At 52.3% G+C, this 11,501-nt stretch overlaps 4 protein-coding genes across 4 annotated transcripts; 2 read left to right on the top strand and 2 right to left on the bottom strand.

Moving 5' to 3' along the window:
* Positions 1–65: 65 nt before the first annotated feature.
* Positions 66–1,432, top strand: J4E85_007990 (uncharacterized protein; the record flags this gene model as incomplete). The annotated part of the gene is made up of 2 exons (XM_051472220.1): positions 66–1,332; positions 1,371–1,432. 2 exons carry the CDS (start codon positions 66–68, stop codon positions 1,430–1,432), a joined length of 1,329 nt encoding a protein of 442 aa, XP_051323685.1.
* A 564-nt stretch (positions 1,433–1,996) lies between these two features.
* On the top strand, positions 1,997–3,829 carry J4E85_007989 (uncharacterized protein; the record flags this gene model as incomplete). The annotated part of the gene is made up of 2 exons (XM_051472219.1): positions 1,997–2,060; positions 2,115–3,829. 2 exons carry the CDS (start codon positions 1,997–1,999, stop codon positions 3,827–3,829), a joined length of 1,779 nt encoding a protein of 592 aa, XP_051323684.1.
* A 2,474-nt stretch (positions 3,830–6,303) lies between these two features.
* J4E85_007988 (uncharacterized protein) lies at positions 6,304–8,086 on the bottom strand (the record flags this gene model as incomplete). Its single annotated transcript, XM_051472218.1, has 5 exons — positions 6,304–6,952; positions 7,003–7,385; positions 7,443–7,732; positions 7,786–7,879; positions 7,973–8,086. The coding sequence occupies 5 exons, from the start codon at positions 8,084–8,086 to the stop codon at positions 6,304–6,306; spliced, it is 1,530 nt and encodes a 509-aa protein (XP_051323683.1).
* Positions 8,087–9,311: 1,225 nt separating this feature from the next.
* On the bottom strand, positions 9,312–11,179 carry J4E85_007987 (uncharacterized protein; the record flags this gene model as incomplete). Its single annotated transcript, XM_051472217.1, has 3 exons — positions 9,312–10,414; positions 10,470–10,610; positions 10,636–11,179. The coding sequence occupies 3 exons, from the start codon at positions 11,177–11,179 to the stop codon at positions 9,312–9,314; spliced, it is 1,788 nt and encodes a 595-aa protein (XP_051323682.1).
* Between the last annotated feature and the right edge of the window lie 322 nt (positions 11,180–11,501).

Below are 11,501 nucleotides of genomic sequence, written 5' to 3'. Positions count from 1 at the left end.
TATGACTGGGAAGTATATTCCGTGTTATTGTTCTGCTCGGAAAAAGGTTGAAAAGAAAAGTTGCAATGGAGTACGATCTAATCATCATCAATGGGGTGGTAGTGTCTGAGACTGAAGTTCAAGAGCGGGATATTGCTATCAAAGACGAAAAGATCGCAAAGGTAGTTCCAAGAGGAGGTCTGAAAGATGCACAAGCAACGAGAACAATAGACGCCGAAGGTGGCTATGTAATGCCAGGAGGTGTGGACGCTCATGTTCATCTGCAAGAACCTCCATTGTTTGGAAACGGCTCAACGGCAGACAACTACGAGACTGGCAGTCGATCGGCGGTATGCGGTGGTACCACTACCATGGTGACCTTTGCGCCTCAAAAGAAGACCGAGGATACTCTTCTCGACATTCTGGCGGCCACTCATGAACGAGCGAAGGACAACTGCTACATCGACTACTCATTCCATATAATCGTCGGCAACCCGTCAGAAAAGGCGCTCTCAGAGTTCAAGACCCTGCGAGAGGAAGGCATATCCTCACTCAAGATCTACATGACCTACGAGGCCCTTCAACTGCACGATGGCCAGATCCTAGACATCCTCCTCGAGGCCCGGAAACAGGGCATAACGACCATGATCCACGCGGAGAACGGACAGGTAATCGACTGGATGACCGCGCAACTCGAAAAGAAGAAGCTGTTCGCGCCAAAATACCACGGCTCATCCCATCCGCCCATGGCAGAGACAGAAGCCACCTACCGTGCCATTAGCTTATCAGAGTTCATGGACACACCCATCCTCATCGTTCACGTATCCACACCCGCAGCAGCCGCACACATAAAAGCAGCGCAAGACCGCGGTCTACCCATCTACGCGGAGACCTGCCCGCAATACCTCTTCCTCACGAAGCTAGATCTTGATCAGCCTGGTTTCGAAGGCGCGAAATGTGTATGCTCGCCCCCACCCCGCGAAAGCGAAGCAGACTGCGATGTAATCTGGGAGGGCCTGGCGAACGGCACTTTTACCATCCTCTCTTCAGACCACTGTCCCTTCCGCTATGACGACCCTGAGATGGGCAAGAAGTCTAGCATCAGCGCAGAGTACCCACTCGGCCACTTCAAATACATCCCGAACGGCTGTCCAGGAATCGAGACACGCCTCTCCCTCACGCTCAGCGCAAACCGGCTCAAGCTCACCAAATTCGTCGAAGTCACATCTGCGAACCCTGCGAAACTATACGGTCTCTACCCAAAGAAAGGCGCGCTGATAGAGGGCGAGTCGGATGCTGATATCAATATTTGGTATCCGGATGGCAAGATGGAGGAGTTTGAACTGACGAACAGTATGTTGCATCACGATGTTGATTATACGCCTTTTGAGGGGAGGAAGTTGAAGCAGTGGCCGAGGTGGACGTTGCTGAGGGGGAAGGTGGTCTGGGATAGGGACAATGGCGGGTTGTTGGGGGAGAAGGGGTATGGCAGGTTTACGAAGAGGGATACGAGTAGTCTCGCGAAGCCGATGAGGGAGGGGGAGTGGGTGTTGCCGCTGTAGGTGTGATGCGCGTGCGTTGTCATCGGACTCGTAGATTGATCATCGACGCGTTAAATGTTCTTCATTCTATCGTGAGGTGAGATGACTTGGTATCTCCATAATGTATTCCGTGTTGTTGCCTTGGACGAACGGCTGGGCTTACAGCTTGAGGTTTGCCACGGTTGCATCCTTATCTTATCAGCCCCCCTGTTCACCTCGCGCCACCTCGCGTCCCACCCCATTCTTGCTTCCACCTTCCTTTGCGACAGCGCGTGTATTGCGCACATCTCCATCATGTCACATTGAGCATGCATGACTAATGCCATGCTATCGTCTTATCAACGCGGCAGCTTCTGTTTGCCGTTCCTGATGCAGCTATCAGGCCCATTAGGCTTAGAGCTGGCCAACATGGGTGTACATGGGCTTGAGGAAGCTTCTCATGCGCCCAAGCTGAACATGTCCATTTCCTAGGGAAGATGACGACCTCAGATTTACCGGTAGAGAATGTAGATGTACTTGTGGTAGGTGGAGGGCCAGTAGGTACACAACCCCAGCATCTATCTTTTAGACCATCATACTGACAAGTCATTCTAGGCCTCGTAACCGCCTACCAACTCGCGCGCAACCTCCCTCGCTCTACGCATCGCATCAAGACCATAGAACAACATCCTAAGTCGTCCCAAGACAACTATGGACGCGCCATTACCCTCTTCCCAAGAACGACTGAGATGCTCGATCAGCTTTCTCTGGCTGATTCCCTTGCTCAGCAGTGTTTTGCTTGTCGCGAAACCGTGAACTACGATAAGCATGGCAACGAGGTCGAAGGAAGAGGTTGGGCGTTCATGGAGAACATGAAGGATACCAAGTGGGACTTCGCGTTGGTGCTACGTCAGAAGTACCAGGAAGAAGTGTTTAGGAAAGCATTGGCGAAGGAGGGGGTACAACTTGATGCGCCGTATACCCTGGTGGGCATCGAGATTATAGACGGGGTGGAGATGGGTGGATATCGCACACTGGCTACTATCGAACATGGCGAGAGCAAGGTGAAGAGCGTAGTCAGATGTCGATATCTGGTCGGCGCGGACGGTGGGCGGTCTTTCGTACGACGAGCGATGAAGATTCCCTTCGATGGCTCCTCTAGCGAAGACAAGTGGGTACGCGTCGACGGTGTCATCGAAACTGACCTCCCCAAACCGCGAACGTACTGCGCCATCGAATCGCCGACACACGGAAACGTCCTCTGGGCCGCATTGGACCGAGGGGCAACACGGATAGGATTCGCGTTCACAGCGGAGCGTCAGAAAGCATACAAGGTGTTCAACGAAGAAGCCGCCGTCAAGGAAGCCATCGCATCCGTCAAGCCGTTCAACCTCAAGTTCAAGCAGGTGGATTGGTGGACCATCTACGTTGTCGGGCAGCGAATCGCGCGCTCATTCTTCGTGAATGACTGCATCTTCCTCGCCGGCGACGCATGCCACACGCATAGTTCAGGTGCAGCACAAGGCATGAATACCGGCATGCATGATGCCGTCAACCTCGGTTGGAAGCTTTCGCTCGTGCTCCAAGGTCTCGCCAAACCCGATCTGCTACACTCGTACGAAGCAGAGCGACTCCCCAACGTCCAGCGATTGATCAAATACGACAAAGACATCTCCCGCCTCATGACAATGCAGTTACCCGAGGGCTGGACTGGCGATCCAAACGCCGACCCAAACGAGGTACTAGGAGTTGTCATGGCCGAAGCAGCGACATTCAGTAGCGGACTGGGTATCTACTACGAGCCAGACTCCTACCTCAACCTCGCCCAGTGTTCGGGTGTGTCATCCGTGCAGCCTGGTCGACGCGCACCAGATGTTACCTTACAGAAACCGGCAACCTTCGAAGCTACGCGACTCCAGAGCGAGACGCCGAATAAGGCTACCTTTTACATTGCGCTGTTTGCTGGGGAAGTGTCGCGCACGAAGCTCGCTTTGGCGTCGTTCACTGCTGCGATGTCTGCAGTGCCTTGGCTTAATGATGAGGATGTCCCGGTATCGTGTCTTTCCATTATCGCAGGACCGGGTGGACCGTCAGCGTATGAGACACTGGGTGGTATGCCATTCGGTCGTGTGTTTTACGATAGGGATTGTAGTGCGCATATGCGCTATGGTGTTGCGACTGAGAAGGGGGCCATCGTGGTGCTGAGACCTGATGGGTGGGTTGGCACGGTTGTTGAGCTGGATGGGGATGCGGGGCCGAAGCTGGAGAGGTACTTTGGACGGTTTCTGCTTGCTGCAGCGGAAGGCAACAAGGCTGAGGCGAAACTGTAAAGACGTGACGGGATCACCAAGCTCTGCCGGTGGACTCATGCGCGTCGTGTCGCTCGTTTAACAAGCTCACCTGAGTGCTTTCCATAACAGGGTTCTCTCACTTGTCATGCTTCGGTGGATAGCCGGTTGCGCGGGCGAATGCACAGGGCTGAGATGGTCCCCCGCTTTGCGATGTACACAATTATGCGATTGGGATGGGGTTCTCGATTAGTAGGCGACAAGGCTGGCCCCCATTCATCGCAAGCCATCTCGCAGTGGCTGCTTATCTGCACGAGCTTCTTCAACTCGCTCACAGCCAATCTTTTAGCGCCTGAGGCATTTTCTTGATAGCAGTGTATGGTTTTGTTACACCGCGGGATGGAGTTGTTGTCATGCAGATCCTGGGCCTTGCATACATGTGGTACTCTTGGCAGCTGAGCTGGAGTCATATATTCTCTCATGTGGTCCAGCCCCGTATCGTCCAATTTTTCCATGGTCTTAGTTGCCCAAGACACCGACAAAGAGATGCGACGATGTCGACAACAAACTCTTCAACATCGCCCGATCGTGAAGAGCTTGAGGCTCGCAGAAGCGTATTTATCTACGACGGTAACGTGAAACGCTTTGTCTTAAAGTCCTCTGAGAGTGTCACCTTCAGGAACTTGACAAAGATTCTCGATCTCTTTTCCACATCCACGTCTGCCACCCAGACCAGCGAAGCAATGCCATCAATTCAAACACAAGCCTCTGCCTTTTCCAACAGCGTTACATTTCTTGAGCTACCTTTCTTGGAAAAAATATCGGGAGGCTTTATCGCAGAGGTTGCAAGACAGAATGTCTACCCTTCGTTATACGATCCGCGACATCCTCCTACCACAACTACCGGTCGCCTTGTCTCGCAAGACGATAGTATTCTGCTCGAGACACCCAAAGACTCTGTGCCCTACATACAATTCTCGGTCAAGAAAATTCACGCTAGAGGTCTCGAAGGAAGATGGCTGGCAGTACTCTCCTATGATAAAGAGAGTGGGTTGGGAGCACATGGCTTTGAGACGTTCAAACAGCGGATAAAGATGCACAGATACACCGATGATACGCACCCAAAAATAGCGAAAGCACCCATCTACGCTTTCACTCATGTTGCTCATGCGCTTGTGCGCCTGTACATACAAACGGTTGGGGGGCAGTTGAAGGCATTCATGACAGCGATACAAGGTGTAGAAGACTCTCTGGAATTGGAAAGACGTCCAAGCAAATTGCTTCGCCAGCTTAATACTATCGGCCGCGAGGTTAGGGCTGCAAGCCTAAATGAAAAGTTTGTGTTCAGTATGGACGTTGCAAAGTGGGGAGATACTGTCTTGGAGCCGACAATATACGCGGCTTCGAAGAGAGACTTGCTACTGTTGGCTCGAGGGATGGAGCAGTACGATCCACGTAATCTAAGAGTGGTCATAGGGGAGGTTCACCAAATCATTGAGGATACTATTGCAGAAAGGCAGCAGAAAAGACAGGAGCAGCTTGAACTACGCGAATGGGAACTTCTGGAACAAAACCTCAACATTGCGAGAGCAACGCAAAGAGACAGTCGCCTGATGAGTGGAGTCGCGTGGGTCACCATGGCGTTCCTCCCAGCCACCTTCGTGTCTTCGTTCTTTGGCATGAACTTCTTCAACGGCATCGCCGGGAATGTCCCATTCGATGAAGCGAGTCGTAGCGTCTGGTTGTTCTTTGCGATAGCAATACCTACCAGTGCTTTTGTTTTACTTACATTCCACTTCTGGAATGTGCAACACACGAAGAAGGATAACCACGCATTAGAGTTGCCAGAGCTGCTATGATGGCAGACCAAAACGACGCTTCAACAGCAAAATCTTCAAACAATGATTTGGAACTATCAGCATTTCCAAGGAGATCATCGCGCTTTTAGAAGCCCACCACAACCCCGAACCTCCACCGAGCCACCAACCCCCTCCCTGCACCTCCCTTAGCCTCACACAGTGGGGCCTGATCTACCGAGCCGGTGCGGGTCTCACAACCCGCCCCACCCAAACTTCCTACGCTGGCGCAATGTCACGATTCAAGAACCGCCGTAGCTGCCTTGTTTTCCTGGCTGGTGTTGTTGGTGCGGCAAGTGGGCGAGGCGTGCCGGCACGCGTCAGGCCGCTGCGCTGGTGCTTGGGTCGTTGGCTTTCGTTATGAGGTTGGCAGGCTTGGCTTTTCTGCTTACCTGAGAGTATGGTATTTGTAACTTTTCGATAGGTGAGGATGGCTGTTTGGGGGTGCGGCGGGTTGGCGAGCTGCGGTGTAGTGACCGAATGAAGATGCTTGTGTGTTGGTAGAGCGCCTTTTGAGGGGTGCGCAAAGCGCAAGAACAGTGTACGGGGGCTATAGCACATTGAGGGTTGAAAGTCGTACTTTGATGCATTAATATGTATTATTGGGTATCTGCTAAAGTTCATAGATCGTAGAAAGTCGCTTTACTACACCATCGCGTTTCAAAGCCACCTCCTCGCATCCAATGACTTCTCCTTCTTATGCTGAATCGGTGGTAAAGCCTGCAAACTCGGATGCGAGCTCCCCCGATCAACACTGTACTCCGACTGCACCATAATACCTCCCATTGGCGAGCCAACCACCGGCGCCGGCGCCGCAACATCGGCCAACGGCTGCACATCCTCATTCGACTTGAACGACCGATCCAGCGACCCTTCCGAGGAGTTTTCTGGCGAATTCCTATCTGTGAGGACGTCGTCTTTTCCGCCCATGCCAACGCCCATCTCGTACTCGTCTAGACGGACAAAGTCGTCTTTGTCCATCTTGCTCCGGCCCAGAGTGCTCAGTTGAGAGCGATCGGTCTTTGGTAGCCAGATGCGAGACTTGAGGTCTCTGCTGCCGTTGTTCTTCTTGCTGCTGTTTCCCGAGTTCTCTGCGTAGTAGTATTGGCTTGGTGTCTTCTCTTTGGGCCAGATGCGTTCGCGGATGGAGCGCTGCAGCTGGCGGATAGCGGGTGCGCAGGCGACGATGGCGCCGACGTGGGCTTCGATGGCGGACCAGTATCCGATGGGTAGGTAGTCCCAGGTCACATTGGTGGTTTGGGCGAATTGGATCATGTATTTGAGGCGGAGGATGCTGACGATGGTGACACTGAGGAGGTATTAGCAGAGATAAGATTGAGATATGGGGACTGGACTTACAAGCCTCCACCGAGGAACATGCACATGATGCCGAACTTGCGCCGGCGGGTCATGGCAAGCTTGCTGAGCTCTCTCATAGGGATAACAATGACAACTAGATCGAGAAGGATGTTGACGGCGGCAGAAGCCCAGGCATCGGCGTTGAGATTGATGCATTTTCCGTGATGCTCGCCGTCCCAGTGTTCCCACGCAATGCGTATCGGAATGCATTGCAGCGCGGTTGCTGTGACGAATGCGATGATGTACATGATGCAGATTACAATCGTGACGTGGATGACGCGTCGGAGTCCCTGGTGAGGGAAGATGCGCAGGTAAAAGAGCAAGACTGCTATCTTGGTCAATGCGATTGACGCGAGGTAGAGAAGTTCCGTGTAGTAGAAGATCTATCATCGAACATTGGTTAGCGCAGGACATCATGGCTTGCATAACTCATCACATACCTCGAGAATCTTGGTGATATTTTCGAAAGACACCATCCACATATCCGTACCCAACCCCAAAAGGTTCAGTAGGTACGCGCATATGGTGAGTGGGATGATGAGTATGATGGCCGCAGTCATAACCCAATCGTCAATGCCCCAGTTTCCGCCGAACCAGGGAAGGCGTGCGATGACGCGTAGGATGTAGGCTCCCAAGGATAGTACTCCAAAGACTATTGTAGTGACTGTTCCTTGTTCCGTCTTGTTGCGGATAGGCGCATCCATCAGCTCAGTAAGAAACCTCTTCGCCACTGCAGAGGCAATTAGCAGAAAGCTCAATAAGTGAATAAGAGGGAGGACCTACTCAGTGCTTCTTTTGGCTTACAGCTAGCCAAGACACATTTGCTCAAGTCATCGAGAAGCTTCTCGTTGCCTTTGATGCAGTCGATGTCTGTGAGCTGACATGTTGATGACGAGATTATTGTGAGGGTGCAATCTAACTATATGACCGAAATTAGTATGGAGTCTTCTATGTTGACATGTATACATACCGCGCATGGAGGCAGATTCTTGACTGCAGACGCGAGCACATCGTTCCCGCTCTGACTTTGCGCAAACGACAAAGGTGCAAAGGCAAGGAGCAGTACTGCGGAGAGAAACTTCATGTCGGAAGCCGCATGTGACGAGGCTGTACCCCAGATTGTTTCCGACAGTACGTATCGAGACAACGCCGTACGAGAAGCCCTGCGCGAGAAAACAAAAGAGGAAGGAGTATTATGTTAAGCGACGGATTGCGGATCAAACAGGGTAAAACAAAAAGCCATATGAACCAGGATAAGAACAGGGGCTTATACACGGCAGGTACAGGTTACGCAGAGGCGGCAATGGACGTCAGAATCCTAGCCTCCCGAACATCAAAGCACCGTTAGTATGTTACAAGCACCACGTAGTGCAGCTGCCATCCTCGTCACGGAGTGTCTTCCACAAGGCGCGCCACACAAAACGTGCTCGGCCGCAATCGGCAGTCTATGAGCTAGACGGTGCCCTGACTTTAGTTCGCTGCTGTGCCGCTGTTACGGCGAATTCCACGTGGATCTTGAGCCCAACGAGCGACAAACCCTCCGATGTCTTGCCTTTACCTTTGCTGGCTTCACACGTTGAACGTGTCGGAAACTCACATACTTTGTGTATGAGGTATGACGTTTGTAAGTGAGGAAGATTGTGCCAAGATATGTATGACGCGCTCAAGCGAGATTATCGGGGTCGGTAGCTGTATGAGCACCCATGCTCTCACAGTACTGAATGTCGGCCTGTTAGGCATCACGAGGAGGTGAACATGATGCGAACCTGATCGGCGTTTGACGTGGCAATCATTCTGGCGTTCTGCCAATTGCCACAAGGCTTGCCTAGTGTATACAGTTATAAGGCTTCGCTAGTGGAAAAGCCCTCGAACAGTTCCAACACCAGCAGCGTCGATCATCGGAGGTACATGAACCCGGTGAAGAACGGTATTCCACTGCTCCCAAGTAATGGCAATCGTCTTTGCGAAAACGTGGTTCGGCCCTGCATGTGAGTTTTAGAGTTTAGCTCCGCATGTAGATCTAGTCTAGCACGGTCTTTAATAAAGCTCGGAAACACTAGGCTAGTCAGTCACCCATGGTCGCTGTGATAAAACCGAATGTTCTTTGGACACGGCAGATGCAAGCGCCGTGGACAGAAAGATTGGCGAGTTTTGGCGAATCCTTCGTTCTGCAGCGATTCTAGGGGAATGTGGTATATGCTCAAGTGATCTGTAATAGCTGCAGCGACTTATAGATTCGTCGTTCGGCCATGATTCACGTGGTGGAGAGGATGACCGCAAGCCGCCCTGCCGGTCTGCAATGTGGGGCCTTAGAGCTCCATCGTTTCTTGTTGACCATACTTCCTATTCGACCCCCTCTTCTGATCCACTCTTGTGAGATTCACGCGGAAAGCCGGTAGCTCTAGTGTTTCGAAATGACCGTCTTTTTGCTCGTCCCAGAACACCGCTGTGTTCAAAGGTATGCCGGCGTAACTGGACATTTCCCAGTCCTCCACGCAGAAGTCGTCCCAAATAGAGCCCAGCCCTTCTGCGCGCTCTTCGAAGATCAATGCACGCCACTCCTCCCCCTGCCGTTCTTCCTCGTTGCGATAGAGAAGCGTTGGGCTAAGCTGCGCATAACGGGGCGTAGTCGTCACGTCTTTCGTGATCGGTGCTTCGAAGACAACCGTCCCATTAGAAACAAAGGATGTAACAACAAGACCGCGGTAATCAGCTTTCAGTGTGGCTGTAGAGTTCACTTCTGGATCTGAAGCGCTGTAGGTGCCCGCATAGCGATTACGCATTTGCTGTATGGCAAGCTTTTCGGCTGTTTGCACTATCGTTACTGTAACAATGTCCCTGATCTTGGATAACATCGCGTTGGGGCCCGCGACTAGAATAGTGATACCCAAGTCGTACTCCGGCACTGTTATGATGATGGAGGTATAGCCTGGCAGCCCTCCACTCTTAGTGACAAAGCGTACTGTACGTTTCGACTGCTCAAGTATGCGGTCTGTTTGGTAGATCTCCCACGGCATGCCATAGAAGGAGTTCAATCCGCGAGACGAAGAGACGGGATGCAGCCAGTTTACTGCGTGGGTAATGGCATTGTAGTGGGTGAGGATATATCGGAGGTACTTCGAAAGGTCGCTCGACGAACTGTAGATGCCGCCGGTAGGATTTTGGATGCCTTCGTCCACACCCCAGAATTGTGGACCGGCCGGAATGACGCCAGCAGAATCGGCAGGCTTGGAGAGAGTGCTGGTAGACATGTTCAAGGGCTTGAAGATGGCTTCATCGATGTAGGTCTCATAGGTCTGGTTTGTCACCCGCGAGAGAACGAGACCAAGCAGTTCGAAAGCGACGTTGGAATATGACGATTCTTGGTTTGGCGCGAATAACGGTGCGAACTTCTTGAGCTGTCGAAACATATCTAAGCACAATCAGATCAACACTCTACTCTCACGATCAATTAGTGAAATGCGAACCTTTCGCTGTGCAGGGTGTCTCATAATTTGGTGAGTACTCGTCACAGGTTGGCAACCCTTCCCGTGACACATCAGGAGGCAGACCCAGGGAGCTTCGATCCAACTCAGGGTAGTTGTTATTGATCAGATCACCTTGAGCCCCTGTAAAGGAAATTAGCACGCGTACCTTCTTCTGTGTGGCACACTCCGAACAGATTCTGCTTCTTTCCAAGAGGCATCTTACATTCGGGGGGAAGGCCGCTCAGTTGACTGGCCAGACTGCGCAATGTAATGTCTTTCCACGGTATACCACCATTCGACTTGTCTCCTAACTCCTTGAGGTATGTATTCACTGTAGCGTCCAAGCTCAAATTGCCTGCTGCATGCTGATACAGTATACCGAGTACGGTGAAGGTCTTGGTGATGCTAGCGATGCGGTACAGCGCGTCGCCGTTGACTTCGGGGATATCTGGGCGAGAGGCATTACGTTCGCGCGCCGTATGATGACGCGACCATAGCGTGTCTTTCGACGAGGTTATCTCTACAGAGAAGGAGGTTCGGTCGAACTCCGGCGCTGCGACGGCTGCCGTGAGTGCCGTGTTGATAGACTTGAACGCGTCTTGAAGCAGAGGATCGCCAACATTGTACCGAGGCGGCGGATGCGCGATGGTAGGTTCGAAGCATTTGGCACTGGCCAAAGCAACTAGCAGGAAAGAAGACAGCGGCACCATTTCGGCGTTGAGCTGGGAGAACTACATGATAGAGTTTGACATGAGGTTGCCTAGATGTGCGACATGTCGCTCCCCGCACTGAGGGGAGCTTGGACCTCGCGGCTTATCATGATCGCCGATGCAACCTCAACTCCCTTACTCCAGACCAACATTGATGTTCATCAAAGGGCTTGAACACGTGGAATCCTCCTGACCGAAAATTCTAGTCTCAAGGTTGGGCTGTGCCAGCTTCTCGAAGAGTGGCGTTTCGACGCGTTGTCGTGCAGTCACGTGCGAGAGTAAGGCTGCCCAGGTGGCACCTGGGCACAGCAATACGACAGGT

Source organism: Alternaria conjuncta (assembly GCF_024043145.1).
Source record: "Alternaria conjuncta strain BMP 0040 chromosome Unknown scaffold_12, whole genome shotgun sequence".
Lineage (NCBI taxonomy): Eukaryota > Fungi > Ascomycota > Dothideomycetes > Pleosporales > Pleosporaceae > Alternaria > Alternaria conjuncta.
The sequence above is the reverse complement of the archived record's forward strand: the minus strand, read 5'-3'. Positions and strand labels throughout refer to the sequence as shown.